A 23,302-nucleotide genomic window follows, 5' to 3' on the forward strand; every position below is an offset into this window, starting at 1 on the left:
CTTTGCTCAAAAACTGCATGAATCCATCTAAGATTCTGTTCATTCATTTTTTTACATTAGAATCAGTCTAAACATTGTGGCACAGACCGCAGCCCACAGCAGTGCTAACACTTTCAATATATTATCTGGGCTGACACCAATTGTTAAAGTTAACCTGAGAATGGAACTTTTTAAAAAAAAGTTTTGTGATTTACATATGAAAGAAGTGAAGCTATCATAGTCATTCTAACAGATGAGAGACTTAACAAACAATCAAGGTATTTTTCAATGTATAATTTCAGTTAGATCACACTGTAAACTTTTGCTATAAATTCTGAGTCTTACAATTGTGTCCTCCACAACCACCTGATGAAGGAGCGGCGCTCCAAAGGTTAGTGCTTCCAATCGAACCTTTTTTTTAGATTTGATTATTTACAGTGTGGAAACAGGCCCTTTGGCCCAACAAGCCCACACCGAACCGCAACCTACCCAGACCCATTCCCCTACATTTACCCCTTCACCTAACACTACGGGCAATTTAGCATGGCCAATTCACCTAATCTGCACACTTTTGGACTGTAGGAGGAAACCGGAGCACCAGGAGGAAACCCACGCAGACACGGAGAATGTGCAAACTCCACACAGACAGTCGCCTAAGGCGGGAATTGAACCCAGGTCCCTGGCGCTGTGAGGCAGCAGTGCTAACCACTGTGCCATCGTGCTGCCCAAACCTGTTGGACTATAACCTGGTGTTGTGTGATTTTTAACTTTGTACACCCCAGTCCAACACCAGCATCTCCAAATCATAGTAGATATGGCTCCTGTGGCTAAAGAAATCAAGGGACGTGGGGGAGGGTGGGATTAGGGTATTGAGATTGATGGTCAGCCAGGATTGTATTGGATGATAGGCAGGCCTGAGGGGCTTATTGGCATACTCCTGTCTTGAACTGTTCAAGTGACATTCTTAAATCTTTAACTGAGTCTTGTATAAGTGAAGAAAATAACAAAACCAAGCTTTATTAATTAACATGTTTTAAATTCCATTTTTACCCCTTTCTAAGCGTAAAGAGTACTATCTGGTGAAGTGGAAAGGATGGCCTGAGTCAACAAACACCTGGGAACCAAGGAAAAATCTCCGATGTGTTGGACTTGTGAAGCAGTATCATGATGATAGGAGCAAATTCTTGGAAAAAGTGAAAGTAGCAAAAAAGCTAAAGTTCAACAACTGCAAAGATTACAAATCTGAAATTGAAGAGTGTATTATCAGGAAATCCAAACAAAGATTAGCGCTCAAAAGATGGGAAGAGGAGCTGAACAGAAAGAAGAATCATAGAGGTAAAATACTGGTGGAAAATGAAGTGGATTTTGAGCCTCCCCCTATGGACTTCCATTACATTAATCAATACAAACCATCTCATGGAATCAACTTAAACAGTGACCCTTTGATTGGCTGTGAGTGTTTAAACTGTTTGGAGGAGAAATGTTGTCCAGAGGAAGCTGGAGCGACATTTGCTTACAATGCACGACGGCAGCTAAAGATTGCCCCAGGCAAACCCATTTTCGAATGCAATTCTTGCTGCAGTTGTGGATCTCAATGTCCAAACAGAGTGGTACAGAATGGGACGCTATATGATCTCTGCATCTTCAGAACTTCGGATGGAAGAGGTTGGGGCATAAAAACCCTCCAAAATATTAAGAAGAATTGTTTTGTAATGGAATATGTTGGAGAGGTATGTTATACTTATTTTGTGGTGGATTTTCCAGTGACTAATGTGTTGCACTAACATTAACTCCCAGATCCTCACTTGGTCAAGTAAAGTAGGTTGTTGCTGGGAACAGTCTGCTGATGAGTAACTAACAGTGCATTGGATTCTCTTGCTGTCTTTATTTACATAGTGTGAGATACCATCTGCATGGATTGGTTTCAGGAAAGATCATTCCCTGAATGATTAAGTTTCCTCTTTGTTCATTTCCTAATCTATCCTTATCTTTATTTTGTGTGGGGTGCTTGGCCAACATTTACTGCCTGTCCCAGGGCAATTAAGAGTCAACCACATTGCTGTGGATCTGGAGGCTCATGTAGGTCAGACCAGGTAAGGATGCATTTTACTTCCCTTAAGGACCTGAGTGACCCAGACAGACCCCTGAAAGTCGACAGTTGTTTCACAGTCATCAGTCCAAATTTTCATTGAATTCAGAGTCCACCATCTGCCGGTTTCCTAGATTAATAGTCTAGTGATAACACCATGAGGCCATCAACTCCCCTTTTCTCATCTAAATGCTTTGTCAAGATGAGCACTTCCTGTTTAACAGTTTTCCTTGCTTCATTTTGAACCTAGGAAGAGGGGTTCGCCATTCCCTCATCTCCCTCTTTCCTGTTGTGGTGACAGTTCCTATAGCTAGATCGGATTGACTGTTTTTGCTTTATCCCTGGTGCTAACCAACTTTTTAAAAATATTGTTGGGAAATACCGTTGCCTGTAACTGACTGATAAAGCCTGTTGGGTTGCTATTTTGGGAATTAAAAACCCTTCAGTTGAAAGTGCAGTGCATCAGCACATGACCACAATCCTATGGTTAAACCCCCTTTTAATTTGAACTTGGCAGTTCACATCAGCGTGCAATAGCTTTTCCAATGCGACAGATTTGTTTTTTGGTTTTGCTGGGGTTTCAGCTTGTACTTGAAGCAGTCGAAGTTTACAAACAGGTGATTTTTCATCATCGCTTCCTTTTTTTTTAATTATATTTTTAGTTTAGTCCAGGAATACCTTTGCTTGGATAACATCAGCTGGGATGTTTGCCCCTGGTTAGTTCACTTTAGTTGCAACCACTTGGGAAATTGAAGTGGATTAGAATGTACAGTGTTTTTCTGTCTTCCATTTGGAAACCTACAAAGGCACACTCTGCATTCCTTTCAAAATGTCAATATTTCATATTCTCACCCTTGCTATATAGACATGTGTGCAGTCATAGAATCATAGAGACATACAACACAGAATCAGACCCTTCAGTCCAACTTGTCCATGCCGATCAGATATTGTAAATTAATCATGTCCCATTTTCCAACACTTGGCCCATATCCCTCCAAACCCTTCCTATTCATATAACCATCCAGATGCCTTTTAAATGCTGTAATCGTACCAGCCTCCCCCACTTCCTCTGCCAGCTCATTCCATACATGCACCACCCACTGTATGAAAAAGTTGCCCATAGATTCCTTTTTAAATCTTTCCCATCTCACTCTAAACCTATGCCTTCTAGTTCTGGACTCCCCCAGCCCAGAGCAAAGACCTTGTCTATTCATCCTATCCATGCCCCTCATGATTTTATAGACCTCTATAAGGTCGCCCCTGAGCCTGCAATGCTCCAGGGAAAACAGCCCCAGCCTGTTCAGTCTCTCCCTGTAGCTCAGATCCTCTAATCCTGGCAACATCCTTGTAAATCTTTTCTGAACGCTTTCAAGTTTCACAACATTCTTCCGATAGGAAGGAGACCAGAATTGCACGCAATATTCCTACAGTGGCCTAACCAATGTCCTGTACAGCCGCAACATGACCTCCCAACTCCTATGCTCAATGCACTGACCAATAAAGGAAAGCATACCAAATGCCACCTTCACTATCCAAACTACTTGTGGCACTACTTTCAAGGAATTGTGAACCTGCACTGCAAGGTCTCCAGATAAGGCAACATACATATTAATTGGGTGACCATTATAATCAACAAGTATCAATAATAGAGACCAAGCCCTTTACTGTTATTCAGTGAATGTTCTTAACCTTGTTAACTGGATTCATACCATGGATACTTTCCCCCTTGTTAGCTTGAGAATGTGTATAGCGTATAAGCAGGCAGGGAAAGAGTTAAGTTTGAGTTTTGTGAAACGAGGTTCAGCTGAACACGACTCAGATCAGATAAGAACTTTCAATTAACAATGGGGTGCTGGAGGCAAGGGTAATGGGTTAACAAGGTGGAAAAGCAGTCATTATGAAGAGCCATTTAACTCAGAACTTAACATTTTCCCAGCCTGCTTCTACCCTTTACACATTCTCAGTGGCATTACGTCAGCCAACCTCCAGTCTTCTGGCACCTCACCTGTGACTATCAGTGATACAAATATTTCAGCAAGGGGCCCAGCAATCACTTCTCTAGCTTCCCATAGAGTTCTAGGGTACACCAGATCAGGTCCTGCGGATTTACCCACTTTTATGTGTTTCAAGACATCCAGCACCATCACCTCTGTAATATGGACATTTTTCAAGATGTCACCATCTATTTCCCTACATTTTATATCTTCCATGTCCTTCTCCACAGTAAATACTGATGCAAAATACTCATTTAGTAACTTGCCCATCTCCTGCGGTTCCACACAAAGGCTGCCTTGCTGGTCTTTGAAGGGCCCTATTGCCTCCCTAGTTACCTTTTTGTCCTTAATGTATTTGTAAAAGACATTTAGATTTTCCTTAACCCTATTTGCCAAAGCTATCTTATGTCCCCTTTTTGCCCTCCTGATTTCCCTCTTGAGTATAAAGGCAGTAGGAGTATACTTTTCTAAGGATTCACTCAATCTCTCCTGTCTGTACCTATTATATGCTTCCTTCTTTTTCTTAACCAAAACCTCAATTTCTGAAGGCATACAGCATTCCTACATTTACCAGCCTTTCCTTTCATCCTAACAGGAATATACTTTCTCTGGATTCTCACTATCTCATTTCTGAAGGTTTCCTATTTTCCAGCTATCCCTTTACCTGAGAATATCTTCCCTCAATCAGCTTTTGAAAATTCTTCTCTAATACCATCAAAATTGGCCTTTCTCCAATTTAGAACTTCAACTTTTAGATCTGGTCTATCCTTTTCCATCACTATTTTAAAACTAATAGAATTATGGTCGCTGGCCCCAAAATGCTCCCCCACTGATACCTCAGTCACCTGCCCTGCCTTATTTCCCAAGAGTAGGTCAGGTTTTGCACCTTCCCTAGTAGCTACATCCACATACTGAATCAGAAAATTTTCTTGTACACACTTAACAAATTCCTCTCCATCTAAACCCTTAACACTATGGCAGTCTCAGTCTATATTTGACAAGTTAAAATCTCCTACCATAACCACCCTATTATTCTTCCAGAAAACTGAGATCTCCTTACAAATTTGTTTCTCAACTTCTGTGTGACAATTAGAGAGTCTATAATACAATCCCAATAAGGTGATCATCCTTTTCTTGTTTCTCAGTTCCACCCAAATAACTTCTCTGGATGTATTTCCGGGAATATCCTCCCTCAGCACAGCTGTAATGCTATCCCTTATCAAAAACACCACTCCCCCTCTCTTAACCCCCTTTCTATCCTTCCTGTACCATTTGTATCCTGGAACATTAAGCTGCTAGTCCTGTCCATCCCTGATCCACGTTTCTGTAATTGCTATGGCCTCCCAGTCCCATGTTCCTAACCATGCTCTGAGTTTATCTGCCTTCCCTGTTAGGCCTCTTGCATTGAAATAAATGCAGTTTAATTTATCAGTCCTACCTTGGTCTCTGCCTGCCCTGACTGTTTGACTTGCTTCTGTTCTCAACTGTACCAGTCTCTGATTGATTTCTGTCCTCACTATCTCCCTGGGTCTCCCCCACCCCCACCCAATCTTATTAGTTTAAATCCTCGAGAGCAGCTCTAGCAAATCTCCCTGCCAGTATATTAGTCCCTGTCCAATTCAGATACACTCCATCCTCCTTGTACAGGTCACTTCTACCCCAGAAGAGATTCCAATGATCCAAAAATGTGAATCCTCTTCCCCTTCACCAGCTCCTCAGCCATGCATTCATTTGCTGTATCATCCTATTCCTGCCCTCACTAGCTCGTAGCACCGGGAGCAATCCACAGATATTGCTATCATCAAGGACCTTTTTTTTTAAAATTCATGCCTAACTCCCTCTCTTCTCCCTTCAGAATCTTATCCTTTTCCCTTCCTATGTCGTTAGCTCAATGTGTACAATGAGCTCTTGCTGGCCTCTCTCCCCCCTTGAGAACATTCTGCACACTCTCTGAGACATCCTTGATCCTGGCACCAGGAAGGCAACACACCATTCTGCTTTTTTGCTGCTGGCCACAGAACATCTGTCTGTACCTCGGACTAGAGAGTCGCTTGACACAGTTGATCTCTTGGAACCCGACGTACCCCTCGTTGCATTAGAGCCAGTCTCAATACCAGAAACTTGGCTGTTCATGCTATATTCCCCTGAGTCCATCACCCCCTATATTTTCCAAAACAGCATACTTGTTTGAAATGGGGATAGCCACAGGAGACTCCTGAACTGTCTGCCTATCTCTTCTACCTTTTCTGGAGTTAACCCATTTACCTGACTGTATCTGCGATTTTTCTCCCTTTCTTATAACTGCAATCCATCACACCCCCTAGATCTTGTAATTTCCTCATTGCCTGTAACTGTCTCTCCAAGTGATCCATGCAGTATGATAGGATTTACAGCCAAAGACACTTCTGCAGACATAATCATCTGTAACATGGAAACTCTCCCTAAACTCCCACATTTGACAGGAAGGGCACATCACTCTACGAAAGGCTATCTTTGCTCCTTCACAATCTACAGACCCAGAAAATAGCACTGTCTTTTTGCTCTAAACAATAATGCTCCTGACTAACTTAGTACTTATGGTTTATATTTTTAAAATTTAATGGAGACAGGTCTCAGTAAAATATATAATCAAGAAAGAACCCACTCTACTCACTACTGCAGACTTATAGCAAGGTTACCCTTTAAAAACTGTGCACTTGTCTGTTCCTGTGCTCTGAGTTCTCCCACACAGGTTCATCCAAGGTCAGCTGTGAATCTCTCTGTTGATCAATTTTTCCTAGACGCATTCCGATATCCAAGGATACATGAACTCAAACAGCAAAGGCAGTAACTGTGCATATTCACATCTGTGTCAGCTAGCGGTGTAGGTTTCTTCCTCTCTCTCTCTCTCTGCCTCACTGACTGTTCGCTGCCTTTTGTCTGTGTTTGTCCTTTTAAAAGTGCAGTTATTTTGATCATCTTTCCCCAAGGTTCCAAAAAGGTAATTGCTGCTCCTGGAATTCGAGGAAATCGCCTCCAACACCTAACATCCTGTTTCTTTAAAAAAAAAGGAGCAGCTGTTATAGCCACAATGTTTTCCATCCTTCATCTTGGAGTTCCTGCTTTAACCATTTCTATCTCTGGAACCTCCAGCCAGTTATGGACATTTGTATGTTCTTGGTTTCTCATTGTTTCACCATTAGCAACAGTGTCTTCGCTACCAGAGTGCCGAAGGTCTAGAATGCTGTTAGAAAATCTTTCCACCCTGATCTACCTTTCCACATGAGGCTATCGTCAAATTCTATTCAATAATAGAATGTAGAACATTATAACGCAGTACAGGCCCTCGATGTTCCCACGGGTTTGTGCAACAATCTGAATCCCATCTAACCTACACTATTCCATTTTCGTCCATAAACGTTTCTAATGGCCATTTAAATGCCCTTAAACTTTTGGCGAGTCTACTACTGTAAAGGCAATGTGTTCCATGCCCCTACTACACTCTGAGGAAAGAAACTACCTCTGACATCTGTCCTATATCTATCACCACTCAATTTAAAACTATATCACCTCGTGCTAGCCATAGTTATCCAAGTAAAAAGGCTCTCACTGTCCAAACTATCTAACCCTCTGATTATCTTGTATGTCTTAATTAAGTCGCCTCTCAACGTTCTTCTCTGTAACGAAAACCGCCTCAAGTCCCTCAGCCTTTCCTCATAAGACCTTCCCTCCATACCAGGCAACATCCGAATAAATCTCCTCTAAACCCTTTCCAAAGCTTCCACATCCTTCCTATGAAGGAAGTGACCAGAACTGTACGCAATACTCCAAATGTGGCGCACCAGAGTTTTTTACAGCTGCAGCATGACCTCGTGGTTCCGAAACTCAATCCCTCTACCACTAAACGCTAACACACTGTGTGCCTTCTTAACAACCCTATCAACCTGGGTGGCAACTTTCAAGGATTTATGTACCTGGACATCCAGATCTCTCTGCTCATCTACACTACCAAGAATCCTACCATTAGCCCAGTGCTCTGCATTCCTGTTGCTCCTTACAAAGTGAATCACCTCACACTTTTCTGCATTAAACTCCATTTGCCACCTCTCAGCCCAGCTCTGCAGCTTATCTATGTCCCTCATTAACCTACAACATCCTTGGCACTATCCACAGCTCCATTGACCTTAGTGTCATCTGCACGTTTACTAACCCATTCTTCCACACCCTCATCCAGGTTGTTTATAAAAATGCCGGCAACAGTGGACCCAAACACAGATCCCTGCAGTACCCCACTAGTAACTGAACTCCAGGATGATCCTTTCCCATCAACCATCACCCTCTGTCTATTTTCAGCTAGCCGATTTCTTATTCGAAACCGCTAAATCACCTTGTATCCCATACCTCCATATTTTGTGCAATCGTCTACCATGAGGAACGTTATCAAAAACCTGACTGAAATCCACATACGCCACATCAACCGCTTTACCCTCAAGGTGTTTCGCCACCTTCTCAAAACTCAATAGGCTTGTGAGGCATGACCTACCCTTCACAGAACTATACTCCTGAGAAGTGCATTGTTGCTGTGCGACTACATTAAAGACATTTATATAAACAGCTTCTGAAAAGAAAACTGTAGACGTGGCTAAATTCTTCAAACCCGAAGAAGCAGAGAACCAATGCGTGTTAACGAGGGGTCATTCCCCAAATGTTGCTTCTGGAGTAGTACCCGCTAGGCAGGAAAGTGTAAACCTCCAAGCTCCTGACTTTGTCCTCATGAGACTAAATTGGCTAGAGCTAGGTATTGCCAGCTGTAGCTCAGGCTACAGGGAGAAACAGTTTAGTGTGAGGTACTGGTCAGACCACAGCAGAAATACTGTGAACCGTTTTAGGCCCTTTATCTAAGGAAAGACAGACTGGCACTGGAGGCAGCTCAGAGAAGGTTCACTCGACTGATGCTGGGTGTGGAGGGACTGTCCTATGAGGAGAGATTGATAGGTTGGATCTGTACTTATTGGAGTTTAAAAGAATGAGAGGTGACCTTATTGTAACACGTGAGATTTTTGGGGTAGACACAGAGAGGTCACCACCATTGTGGGAGAGTTGAGAATCGGGGCTCATCATCTCAGAATAAGAGGTCACCCAGTTAGGACAGATTGAGGAGGACTTCTTTACCACAAAAGGCTGTTGAGGCTGGGTCATTTGGTATATTCAAGGCTGAGATGGATGGAATCTTTAATCAGGAAGGGACTCCGTGGTTATGGGGAAAAGGCAGGAAAGTGGAGTTTAGGATTATCAGATTAACCATGATTTCATTGAATGGCAGAGCAAACTTGATGGGCTGAATGGACTAATCCTGCCTTTGAATCTTATGATCTTATTTCTGAATAGTGAACTTTTCTCTCTGGTTACCTGCCGTGTGTTTATCCCTTGGTCACCATCTTAAAAATGGATCACTATCTCGAGGTTAGTGGGATGTGGAAGTGAGTTGGCTGCATTTCCCACATGAGAATAGGGACTAGGCTGCAAAGTAACATTAATTGACTGCAAAGCCTTTTAGGACATCCTGTGAAGGTGCTATAGAAATGCAAGTGTACAATATAAGCAAGGCAGAACAAACAGCCGTCAATGGAAGTTGAAAACAAACTCTGCACAACCCCAAATAAAACACAGTTTCGGTATGGAAGTGAGATACCAACAGAACCCTCTCCCCACACCCAGCCTCTGGAGAACCTTGCCAAAGGATAGCCCATTGGTCTGTCTGTTGTGGTGAGTTGAGTGATTGAAATGCTGTACACGTTGGGCTTTTAGATTTAACTAAACTTTTCTTTTGAACTATCGGCATAATATCTCCAATGGCCCACTCCTCCCTTGTGGAATGGAATGAAATGTATTGTTCTGGAATGCTGACGAGTCTAGAAGTGTCTATAGTTTTTTTGTGTCAAAGTCTTGTTTGATGCAACGTATTGCATTTTGCTAAGACAAACCAGGACAGTACTTTCACAGTTAATGGGATGGCATTGGGGAGTGTTGTTCAATAGAGTGACAGAGGGGTGCAGGTGTGTAGTTACTCGAAAGTGGAGTCACAGGTAGAGAGGTGGGAAAGAAGGTGTTCGGCATACTTCTCTTCACCGGTCGGTAAATACAGGATTGCATTGAGCCACTGTGTGTATGAAGCTTGTATGTTTTCCCCGTGTCTGCAGGGGTTTCCTCCTGGTGCTCCGGTTTCTTCCTATAGTCCAAAGATGTGCAGGTTAGGGTGGATTGGTCGTGCTAAATGCCCCCTAGTGTCCCAAGGATGTGCAGGCTGGTGGGTTAGCCATGAGATATACAAGGTTTTGGGGGTTGGGTCTGGGTGGGATGCTCTTTGAAGGGTCGGTGTGGACTCGATAGGCCGAATTGTCAGCTTCAACTCTGTAGGGATTCTTTGATACTATAAACATTTCTGTATTTTCTGTTCGTAATTTATGAATGCTCAAGTAAAGTCGCCTTAGTCCCAGAAGTCCTAGAAGTGATGCCAGCAGTGTGGGGTCAGTTCATGTACTGGCTGATATTACCATTGAAGATCCCACCTTGCTTAGTACTAATTGCCCATTCAATGTGCCTGCCTTTCTATTGTTCCTTGCTGTACAGTTAAAGTTCGCTAGTGCAAGCAGATCCATCTGCCCTTATATTCACCTGTTAGTAAACTAACATCTTACCACTGGAGCAAATTAATAACATTGTGTGTGTGTATGTGTGTGTATGTGTCCGTGTGTACGTGTGTGGAGCTAGTCTGGGTCAGGACTAACCTGCACAGGGAGGTAGGTTATAATGATGTGACCCAGAGTTTGGTGTTGGGACCCTTGTCCTTCCTGATACTGATTAATGAGGGTCCAGGATATAAGGTCTTCAGGCAATACAGAGAAGGAGGGGTCTTAGTTTTGATCAGGGAATCTAGTCCAGCAGTAAGGAGGGATGACATCTCAGAAGGTTTCTCAAATTAAGCCAACTGAGTAGAACATAAAAAGTAGAAAAGAGCAGTCAGTGTTTAAGAATCTCACAACGCCAGGTTACAGTCCAACAGGCTTATTTGGAAGCACTAGCTTTCGGAGCACTGCTCCTTCATCAGGTGGTTGTGAAGTATAACATCATTAGACACGGAATTTATAGCAAAAGATTACAGTATCATGCAGTGATACATTGAACAAACCTGGATTGTTAAGTCATTCATCTTTTAGAATGCAGGTTTTGGTTCATTAAGATGTAAAAGAACTTCTTTTAAGTCACCTTCTCGAGATAACATAAGGTTTTATAACAAAAGGTCAAGCAATGCATTAAAGGAGTGAGGTTAGAGACTGTCTGTATCCCAGTCTTGAGTCAGACTGGTTCTATTTCCAAAGTAGGAATTTACAAAATGTTACATGGATTGACTTTCTGCAGATTGTGCATTTTTTGAGCAAAATAGAATGGATCTGCAAATACAAGTTCACTCCATAGACCTGTCTGTGTGTGTGCATTCATGGGAGAGAGAGTGTGTGTGTGTGTGTGCATGCATGGGAGAGAGTGTGCGTGTGTGCATGTGTGTGTGTGTTTGCGTGTGTGAAAGCTTGGTAAAGTGCATGTGATTGAGTATACGTCTGTGTGTGTACGTGTGTGCTTGTGTGAGAGAGTGTATAGTGCAATGGGGTCACCTGTAATGTGACATGAACCCAAGGTCCCAGTTGAGGCCGTCCCCATGGGTACCGAACTTGGCTATCAGCCTCTGCTCGGCCACTTTGCGTTGTTGCTTGTCCCAAAGTCCGTCTTGAAAGATGGTCACCCCACGGTCTGAGGCCGAATGTCCCTGACTGCTGAAGTGTTTCCCGACTGGGAAGGAACACTCCTGTTTGGTGATTGTTGTACGGTGTCCATTCACCCGTTGCCGCAGTCTCTGCTTGGTTTCACCAATGTACCATGCCTCAGGGCTTCCTTGCTTGCAGCGTATGAGAGAGACAACATAGGCTGGGTCACATGAGCACCTGCCGCATACATGGTGGGTGGTGTCCCCACGTGTAATGGTGGTATCCGTGACAACACTCTGACACGTCTTGCTGTAGTTGCCATGACGGGGTTGTGTGGTGTTGTTATCGATGTAGCAAACTGCCTGGGTTTCAGGAAACAATGATCTGTTTGAGGTTTGATGGTTGTTTAAAGGCAAGAAGTGGAGGTGTGGGGAGGGTCTTTGAGAGGTGCTCATCCTCACTGATAATGTGCTGCAGGCTGTGAAGAACATGGCGTAAATTTCTCAGCTCCCAGGAAGTACATTGGGACATAATTTTTAACCGTTTCACCACATTCCACTGCTTGGAATTTTACACCACAAATGGTGGTATCCGTGACAACACTGACACGTCTTGCTGTAGTTGCCATGATAGGGTTGTGTGGTGTTGTTATCGATGTTTCCTGAAACCCAGGCAGTTTGCTACAATGATCTGTTTGAGGTTTGATGGTTGTTTAAAGGCAAGAAGTGGAGGTGTGGGGAGGGTCTTTGAGAGGTGCTCATCCTCACTGATAATGTGCTGCAGGCTGTGAAGAACATGGCGTAAGTTTCTCAGCTCCCAGGAAGTACTGGACAACGAAGGGTACCCTGTCAGTTGTAGGTCGTGCCGGTCTCCTGAGGAGGTCATTATGGTTTCTTGCTGTGGCACATCATAATTGGCGGTTGATGAGTTGAGCATTGTACGCCATTCTTATGAGGGCAACCTTTGAGTCTTTCAGGTGTCTGTCATGTTCCTCCTCATCTGAACAGATCCTGTGTACGCGTAGGGCCTGCCCGTATAGGATGGCTGTTTTAACGTGTTTAAGGTGGAAGCGAGAGAAGTGTGGCATCATGAGGTTATCAGTGGGTTTGTGGTAGAGTGAGGTGCTGAAGTGCCCATCCTTGATGGAGGTGCATGTGCCCAAGAATGAGACAGATACAAAAGAGTAGCCCATGGTGAGTCTGATGGTGGGATGAAACTCGCTCGTATTACTGTGTAGTTGTCTCAGTGACCTCTCACCGTAATGACCTCCTCAGGAGACAGATACGTGATGCAACCACTAGGGTACCCTTCGTTGTCCAGTACTTCCCAGGATCAGAGAAACAACGCCATGTTCTTCACAGCCTGCAACACATTATTGATGAGGATGAGCACCTTGCCAAGACCTTCCCTACACCTCCACTTCCCACCTTTGAACAACTGCCAAACCTTAAACAGACGATTGTTCGCACCAAACTGCCCAGCCTTTAGGACAACAACAACCACAACACCGTACAGCCGTGTCATGGCAGCCACTGCAAGACATGTCCGAGTGTTGACATGGATACCATCGTTACACGTGGGGACACCACCCACCATGTGACACGGCCAACGTTGTCTATCTCAGACACTACAGGCAAGGATGCCCTGACGCATGGTACATTGGCGAGACCAAGCAGAGGCTGTGGCAATGGATGAATGGACACCGCACAACAATCACCAGCCAGGAGTGTGCCCTCCCAGTCGGAGACCACTTCAGCAGTCCGGGACCTTTGGTCAGGTGGCCGTCCTCCAAGGCGGATTTCGGGACAGGCAACAACGCAAAGTGGCCGAGCAGAAGCCGACAGCCAAGTTCGGTACCCTTGGGGATGGCCACATACAGACACACGCACTTCCTCTAAATATTCCCATCCAGATGCCTTTTACATGCTGTAATTGTATCAGCCTCCACCACATCCTCTGGCAGCTCATTCCATACATGTACCACCCTCTGCGTGAAAGATTTCTGTCTTAGGCCTCTTTTTATATCTTTCCTCTCTCACCCTAAACCTATGCCCTCTGGTTTTGGACTCCTCCCAACCCAGGATAATGACTATGTCTATTTACTGTATCCATGCCCTGCATGATCTTTGGTGATCATAATTCCAGTAGATTCAAGATTGTTATGGAAAAGTATAAGGATGGGCCTGAGATCAAAGTTCTAAACTGGAGGAAAGTCGAGTTTTAATGAGATCAGGTATGATTTGGCCAGAGTGGACTGAGAGCAGATACATTCAGATAAAACTGTGCTCGAACAATGGAATATGTTCAAGAAGGAAATATAGAAAGTGCAGGGGCACTGTCTTCCAGTTAAGACGCAGGCTGGTCCAACAAATCCTGTGAACTCTGCATATCAGAGGACATACACGATCGGATAAAGAGAAAAAAAAGAAGCTTATGGGAACAAAAAAGGACTGTGAAAGAATAATAGCCGGTAAGATAAAGGAAAAGCCCAAATTATTTTAGAATTACATTTAAGAACCGCAGTGGTTGTGTATGGAGCTAGAAGACCTAGCTAGAGTTCTAAATTAATTCTTTGAGTCAGTGTTCACTAGTAAGAGGGACGATATAGGTAAAGAAATCAGGGAGAGGTTATTTGGTACTGTTAAAGAAATTAGCATGGTCCAAGAGGACGTTCTGAATGGTCTGGCAGGTTTAAGAGTAGATAAATCTCCAGAGGCAGATGAAACCTATCCCACGCTGTTGAGTGAAGCAAGGGAGGCACTGTTGGGGGTAATAATTTTCAATTCCTCTCTGGTTATCCTTTGCCACCTCTTCTATTTAAGAAGGAATCAAGGGATAAATCAGGAAACTATAGGCCAGTCAGTCTAACCTCAGTGGTGGGGATTGGAAGCAATTCTGAAGGACAGAATTAGTCTGCATTTGGAGAGGCAGGGATTAATCAAGAACAGTCAGCACGGTTTTAAGGGGAGGTTATTTGATGTATTCTTCTTGGACTTCAGCAAGACTTTTGATAAGGTCCCTCATGGGAGACTGATAGCGAAGAGCTCATGGGAACCAAGGAAATTTGACAAATTCGATCCAGAATTAGCTGGAGGCAGGAAGCCAAGGATGATGGAAGGGCGTTTTTGTTTCTGGTGGGAATCTGCAAGGATCAGTGTTGAGGTTTATACAAATGATTTAGACTTGAATGTAGAGGAGGTGGTCAGTAAATTCACAGATGTTATGAAAATTGGTGGGATTATGGGGGAAAAAGCTGGACTGATCAGTTGGAATGGAATGCAGTCTAGATAAGGGGGAGGACAATCCAGACAAGTGAATACATGATGAGCAGTGGGACCCTGGGTAGATAAGGAAGATGGACAGAAACATTTCCTTTTGATGGAGGGATCAGCAATCTGGCGATATGGATTTCAGGGAAGGGACAGGAGGGTTGAGAGAGGATTTGTGGAAAAGCTTTTCCTCCCAGTGAGTGGTACAAATGTGGAATTCGTGGCCTGGAAGGGTGGTGGTGGTAGAGGCAGGAACAGCAACGTTGAAGAATTATTCACATGTGCATTTGCAGTGCCAAGGCACACAAGGCGATGGGCTGTCTGCTGGAAAATGGGATTAGAATAGTTAGGTGTTTGTTTTTGACCAGGTCAGACTTGATGCGCCAAAGGGCCTTTTTTCTGTGACTCTCAATGTGAAGGTGATGCATGTGCTGGAGGTAGACACAAAATGCTGTTTGGGAGGGAATTCCAAAACTTTAACCCAATGACAGTGAAGGACCGGTGATCTATTTCCAAGTCAGGATGATGAGTGGCTCGGAGAGGAACTTGCAGGTCGTAGTGTTTCCAGGTATCTACTGCCTTTGTCCTTCTACATGGTAGTAGTTATGGGTTTTGAAGGTGCTGTATAAATCATAGAAACAAAATTATTCCTTTTGGTAGGAAGAACATGGAAAAGGTATAGAATTAAAGGTACAGTTTTTTTAAAAAGGTGTATGAGTAGAGGATCTATGTGTAAAAGGATGTAAATAATTGCAGGTGACAGGTTGGCTGGGTAGTTTATTAAGTATGCAGTATCCTAGGTTTTATTAATAAGGGAATAGTGCACAAGTGCAGGGAGGCTATGTTGAACTAGTATAAGACACTAGTTTAGCCTCAGCTGGAGTATCGTGTACCATTATTGGCACTACTTTGGGAAGGATCTGAAAACTTTGGAGAGAATGCAGAAAAGATTTGATGAACCGGTTCTAGGGATGAAGGACTTCGGTTGCGAGGATTGGTCGGAGAGGTTTTGAAAGTCTCTGTTGGACCTCATCATTGCTGCAGTGAACTATATCTGTAGTTTTCTCTATTGGAAGGTAATCACTAGCGAAGAAGCAGAAAGACGAGGGAAATATTACGACAGTAAAGGCATCACTTACTTGTTTGACCTGGATTACGTGGAGGATGAATACACTGTAGATGCTGCAAGATTTGGAAATATTTCGCACTTTGTGAATCACAGTGTAAGTATTATGCTTGTTTTTACAAAATCTGAGTTCTTGGAGCTATTTAATGTTGGTTGAATTTCATCTTACTGATTTAACTTTTAGGAATATAATTTTTTAAAGTAAGTTGTTAAGATTATTTTGAGAAGGAGTGTTCCAAAGGCACTCAACCATGTGTGTGTGGTGGAGGAAAATTCTCACCTGTCTTCTGTGAACTACCACTTATTTTGAAGCAGTGAACCTAGTTCTTGATTGTCACACAAGAGGAAACAACCTGTCCACAAACTGGCACTTTAAAAAAAAAACTTTCATTTAAAATCAGTAATGTTGGTATCTTCTTGAATACTTGCCCATTTAGCCCATCAAGTCTGTCCAGTCATTCAGTGAGATCGTGACTGATTTGATAATCCTCAACTCAACTTTCCTGCCTTGTCCCAAAACCCTTGAATCCCTTACTGATTCAAAATCTGTCTATCTCGACCTTGAACAATCTTAACGACCCAACCTCGACACCCCTTCACAATAAAGAATGCCACAGATTCACAGACCTTGAAGAGAAGCAATTCCTCCTCATCTGTACTTTTCATGTGGAGACTCCTTGTTCTGAGGTTATGCCCTCTAGGCCTAGACTCTCCTCCAAGAGGGGGAAACAGCCTTTCCACATTTACCTTGTCAAACCCCTAAGAATCTTTTATGTTTCAATAAGGTTGTCTCTTGGTCTTCTAAACTCCAATCAGTACAGGCTGAACCAGTTCCTTAAGATTTGGTATCAGCCTAGTGAAATTCTCTGAACATATATACCTTTATCAAGACTGAAGAATGATTTAAGTTCAAAATAATAACAATCTTTGAAAAGTGAAACCAGTTAATGATTGAAGTACACTGTGGTGTTGACCTTGCTGTTTGTGAATATTCGAGGTTTTTATTTGCATGTGTCACTGGTTGCATGTTCAGAATTGTTCAGCTCGGTACGTCATACTCTTACATTGACCTCCATTCAAGTAAGAAGGTGATTCAAAATTGAATTCAGCAAAAAAAAATTAAACTCCCCTTTTGGGAACAGGCAGGTATTGCCTTTGTAGCAGCATGATAGTGATTTTGATAATTTGGAGCAATTAGAAAAAAAAGCCCAGAATATATAGAAAATTGTAGAAATTGAGGGGTAAACCAGTGAAGTGAAGCTGAATACATGGGTTTAGATCGAGACATCGATATTGGATCGACTCACTTCATGCTGCTTGCCTTGATGCTCCCAATAGTAATGTGCATCTGGGCAGAATAAGGTATAAGGCATGTATATTTAAGCTTCAGTATATGGGCTGAAGCCATTCTCAATGTGACACTGAAGCTTAACCTTTCTAAATGTCTCCTGATCAAATTTGGTGGTGATGTATAATTCAAGATCATCAACGTTTACATTGGACCAGGTAGGTGGGTGGAGTGTGGGAAAGTAACAAGCCTGGTTTTTAAAAAAAAACTTCGGAAATGGAATCCAGCGATGGGGTTTGTCTCCTGTTGTAGGAAGTATGTAAATGGGAATGTTAGCAATGCAGGTTACATTGACTAAAATGTCACCAGAAACAAGGGGCTTGTCACTGTGATGTGAAGAAATCTGAGAAGCTGGACAGATTATCATTTTCCAGTTCTGCTTGTTTCCTCAATAATGAACAAACACAATTATACAGATTTTTTTTTTTACAGAAGGTAATTTGAATTTTTTTACCACAATACATTGTTGGAGCAGAATCTGCTAATATTAAGAAAGAAAGAACTTGTTTGGAGAAGGAGCGTAGTTGGTGTAGGGAGTGAGCAGAGCGTGGAATTAAATTATTTCGTGTTAAGAGGAACATTGGTCCAGACTCTGGTTCAGATGAACTGAACCTGTTCTAACAATCCAAAACTAGTGAAGTTCCACAGAGGTGGGTGTTGGGACCACAACTATTCACATTATACGTTAATGATCTAGATGGAGGAACTGAGGGCATTTTGCAGATGACACAAAGATCGGTGGAGGGACAGATAGTGTTGAGGAAGCAGGAAACTGCAGGACCTGGACAGGCTGGGAGAGTGGGCAAAGAAGTGGCAGAATACAATGTGGGGAAGTGTGAGGCTAGTCGCTTTGGTTGGAAGAATGGAGGCATAAACTATTTTGTAAATGGGGAAAGGCTTTGGAAATCTGAAGCTCAGAGGAACTTAGGAGTCAGAATTCAGGATTCTCTTCAGGTTAACATGCAAGTTCAGTTAGCAGTTAGGAAGGCAAATTTGGTTAGGAGGGCTGCAATACAGGAGCAGGGATGAACTGCTGAGGCTGTATAAGACTCTAGTCAGATTGTATTTGGAATATTGTGAGCAGTATTGAGGCCCTATATTTAAGGAAGGATGTGCCAGCATTGGAGCGGATCCAGGGGAGGTTTACAAGAATGATCCCGGAATGAAGGGCTTGTCACGTGAGGAATGGTTGAGGACTGTGGGTCTGTACTTGATTGGAGTTTAGAAGGACGAGGGGAGGGATCTGATTGATTGAAACTTCTAGAATACTATGAGGTGTGGATAGAGTAGATGTGGCAAAGATGTTTCCACTAGCAGGAGAGACCAAGACCTGAGGGTACAGCCTCCGATTGAAGGGATTAACCTTTAGAACTGAGATGGGTTGGAATTTCTTGAACCAAAGGGTCATTAATCTGTAGAACTCAATGCTGCAGAGGGCTGTGGAGGCCAAGTCACTGAGTGTATTTAAGACAGAGATAGATAGGTTCCTGATTAGTAAGGGAGGGGGGGGGGGGGGGGTTCAAAGGTTACGGGGAGAAGGCAGGAGACTGGAGTTGAAAAACATAGCAACCATGCTGAAAGGGTGGAGTGGACTCAGTGGGCCCAATGTCCTAATTCTGCTCCGATATCTTACGGTTTTATAGATGAATTTCTTTTATTTGAATGTTGTTTGTTTGATACTGAGCAATTTAATGGTTTGATCTTTGTGAAGGCATGGCCTAGTAAGCCCAAACCAGCTTCATGGGAATACATTCAAATCTGACTTTCTTTTCTGCAGTGTGATCCCAATCTTCAAGTTTACAATGTTTTTATCGATAGTTTGGATACTCGCTTCCCGAGGATTGCACTATTCTCAACGCGTTCTATAAAAGTTGGGGAAGAACTTACCTTTGACTATCAGATGAAAGGTGCGTCTTGTATCTTCCAATGTTGGATTTACCTGAATCACAATGGAGACAGGGTGGCCCTCTTCCTGGTGTGAGGCTGAACAAACCACACCCATAAAATCCCAATGATTGATATTTCAAAGGGTTTTGAGAGGGCTTAAGGTATTAGTCAATCAACATGTTGGTGACAGAGGAGGCTTTTTTTTCCCTCTCTGATGGAAGGTGGTCCATTTTGACCACTGTAGTGTATGTGACCAGTCATCCCTGTGACCAGTTACCAGCTTCAGCCTCCTACTTTGCTGAGATGGGATTTTTGAATTTCTGATCTCTGGGTTATTTATCAAGTGTCACATCCCGATGCACTAACATCCTTTAACATGGTTAAACTGTAGATTCCGGAGGGCACAGGCAACGTGAATAAAACGGCAAAAGAATAGGTCCTACTGTTGAAATTTCCATTGTGAGAAAGCCTTGTATCTCTTTTGAGCACGTCTTCCAACTTAATGTTGACTTTTGCTGTCATATCCTAGTAAGAGTTGGATTGAGAACCCTTTCTCATAACTGGGAGCCCTTGAAATTGGGCTCCTGTGAACATTGAGCTAGAATAGGCCACTTGGCCCTTTCAGCATGCTTCCCGTTCAATAAGATCATGGCTGATCGGATTTTAACCTCAACTCCACATTCCATCTTATCTCCAATAATCTTCCATCCTCTTGGTAATAACGAATCTATCCACCTTTGGCCTTCAAACTATTTAAAGATACTACATCTTTTTAAGGAAGAGAATTCCAAAGACACTCAACCTTCAGAGGAAAAAATGTTTCCTCATTTGTTTTTGATGGGCATCTCTTCATTTTTAAACAGTGACCACTGGTTGTGAATTCACACACAAAAGGAAACATCTTTTCAGCATCCATCCGGTCAAGTCCCCCCAAGGATCTTCCATGTTTCAATTATTTCTGATTGCTTTAAACTCCAGAGGATACAGGCTCAGCCTGTCGAGCATTAAGGCTATTTACTCACTCACTGTGTTAGTCTAGAGAACATTCTCTGAACTGTTTCCAGTGTGTCAACATCCTACTGTAAGTATGGTGATCAGTACTACATGCTGAACCCCAGATGTGGTCTCACCAATGACCTCTATACCTGAAGCATAACCTCCTTACTCTGACATTCCATGTCCCTTGCAATAAAACATAACATTGTTAGTTTTCCTGTTCACTTGCTATATCTGTGTACTAACTTCATTCATGCACTTAGTCACCCAGAGATCGCTCTGCATCTGGGTACTCTGCAATCTCTACAGATCTTTGGATTATATCATTATTGTTGAGTGTTTTGCTGTTTACTGCTGTTAGTGTAATTACACACTTGGTTTTGGTAGGTTCGGGTGATGTATCCATTACTGAAACCTCTGAAGTCAACAGCCCACCCAAAAGGCAGCCCAGGATGGAATGCAAGTGTGGATCCCTATCCTGCAGAGGATATATGAACTGATATTTGCAAAGAAAATTGTTTTTTTTTTTGTTTTTAGATAGAATTGTGTTTTTTTTCTTGTATCCTGATTCCATCAACGCTTTGGATGATGACCCTTGGGAAAGTTGAAATAAGCAGCATCCATGTACACTTGGTGGAGATGCAGATCTATGGGACGGCTTCCTTGGGAGAAATAATTGTTTGCCTTTTGCATCAAATCATTGATACTGTTTGTAACCTGAATACAAGTGGTCACTGACCAACACTGTTGCAATGCTCTTAATGCAGCACACCCTGTTTTAGCAGAGCACTCTCCACCCTCTTCATTTTTTTTTGGAAAGGACAATTTTATTCCAGTACGTCCTCCCACCTTTTTCCATGGATTTACGTCTTTGGGTTTCAGTTGAGTGAATGTAGCTATTGTTCAGACACACACATTCTAGATGTATCAGCAAAGATTCTCTGCATTCCCCTTTTGTATATAGTGAAGATAATGCCCTCTGAAGTGGCTTCCGTATAATCTTTGTGCTACCATGAGTGTTGATTATGCCTAATTATTTAATACCTCTGTAATACCAAGGAGAGTGAGCATATTCAGACTCAAAGTAAGCAACAAGAGTGTGTACATTTTGGATGAAGGATAGCCATAATAATGGGGCAAGTTACATTAATAATTTGTAAGGTTACACCCCAAAATTAAGCAAGACCTGAGTCCTTTGTAATCTTTTTATGAGCTTGTTTTAAATGTCTGTTTTGAGATTGTCACATATTTAAACCTTTAATAGTACCTTTACAGAAATTTGAATATTTTCTTACTTTATGCTAAATATTGCAGCACTATTAAACATTAGTTGCAAAATTGCTCTGAGAGTAGTAGGCAGTCAATTATAGATTCACATAAACACAACAAAATGTGCTGTGGGAAAAACAGATGAGTTTTGAGTCTGATGTGCCTCTACTTTGGAATCCTTTTTATTTTAATACAAGCATGGATTTCCTTTAAGAAATTGAACTATTGTTCAAGCTGTAATCACAGCTGGTATTACTTTCTTTACCCAGCTTGTGTTTGTGTGTGCTGCTCCTAAATACATTAGACAGCTGGAGTGATTGTTCTACAGCATGGAGCTGGTGTAGTGAGCTCCCTCTACCCCATTACTCAAGATATAGGTGCAGAATTACTCTGCCATGCGATCATTGTTGATACATTTCTGTTTAGGCTACCAAGGAAAAAGAAGCTGAAATTGATATTTTTCTTTACTTTTGTAGGTTTAGTACTTTAAATACAATTTAGGGAAAATCTGTAAAGATACTGTTGCTTTGATGAGATTTCATCCAAAGATTTTGCAATGAGTGTCTTTAGAGGATTTGTTTTGATGCTTTTTTAAAAAAAAAATGCTTCAAGTCATAACTACTGTGCTTGAGGGAGTGCTCTCCTTAAAACAGTAGTAATTTACATTTGCAGCCTGAATTTGAGTAAAACATGGAACGTCAAAGAAGCATTACATTGTGAGCAGGTAAAAGCAAGTTCCAGATTCAATTGTAGTTTGAGTGACAACCCAAGTTTAAAAAGTTCCAGCCAGAAATTTATGTCTTTGTTTTTGGTGTAAGCTCAGTAGCAGTCCTATTGGTAATGAAACAGTGATTCACGGTAATCTAGTTACAGTTTAGTCCAAGGCTTGCCACGAAGGCACCAGAGTGTGGTGTGAGCATGCAAGTTTAAAGGTGGTTTCAGTCCGTGCAGTTAGCCTTTTTTTAACCTGATTTTTAAAAGTGAAACTCTGCTCAGTCATCGCTCAGTGGGATGGATGATATTGTTAGCCAGATTCCCACTAAGCAATGTTAATTGTACTGAGGATTCCTGCCTTACTTAGAGGTGTCCAAACCATCATAAATGAGCTGAATGTAATTTGAGGTGATCTGAAGCAGTTCCTCAGTGGACACAGGATATACTGCACTCCAGCCCAAAAAACAAATCACCCCTTTGAACTGAAAGCTGCTTGAGTGTCATGTTTTGGTGCAATGATGCAACATTTTAAAATCAATCTACTTGGTAAATTAAAGTTTTTTTTAAACTTACAAGGTGGAGACTCCTATTTAACAAAAGGGGAATTGGTGGATGACCCTCTGGCTTTAGGCTATCAAGAAAATAAAGTTGAAATGGATATATTTTTCTTTACTTTTGTAGGATTGTTTCAAGTCTTGTATACCTCTTTATACTGAGCTGTGAATTGAAAACTGGTGCTGTATGACATGTTTGCTCAAAGAATGAATAAATGTCAATGTTTCAAGTTGGTCCATTGCTGATTTTAACATCACTGGGAATAAAGAGTACAGGGTTTTGTTTCTGGATTGAACAGAGTCCAAATTCCATCATAGCCACCACAGTTTCAAATGAT

General features: G+C 42.3%; 1 protein-coding gene across 1 annotated transcript in view; it reads left to right on the forward strand.

Moving 5' to 3' along the window:
• The window catches only part of LOC122561879 (histone-lysine N-methyltransferase SUV39H2-like), a 38,557-nt gene extending 15,363 nt beyond the window's left edge, over positions 1 to 23,194 (forward strand). Inside the window, exons 3-6 of the mRNA XM_043714198.1 lie at positions 1,041 to 1,709; positions 16,147 to 16,293; positions 19,322 to 19,451; positions 20,815 to 23,194. Of these exons, the coding sequence (XP_043570133.1) occupies positions 1,041 to 1,709; positions 16,147 to 16,293; positions 19,322 to 19,451; positions 20,815 to 20,927 (1,059 nt within the window). The 3' untranslated portion in view covers positions 20,928 to 23,194. The remainder of the gene's footprint in view (positions 1 to 1,040; positions 1,710 to 16,146; positions 16,294 to 19,321; positions 19,452 to 20,814) is intronic.
• Positions 23,195 to 23,302: the final 108 nt, after the last annotated feature.

Source organism: Chiloscyllium plagiosum, chromosome 23 (assembly GCF_004010195.1).
Source record: "Chiloscyllium plagiosum isolate BGI_BamShark_2017 chromosome 23, ASM401019v2, whole genome shotgun sequence".
Lineage (NCBI taxonomy): Eukaryota > Metazoa > Chordata > Chondrichthyes > Orectolobiformes > Hemiscylliidae > Chiloscyllium > Chiloscyllium plagiosum.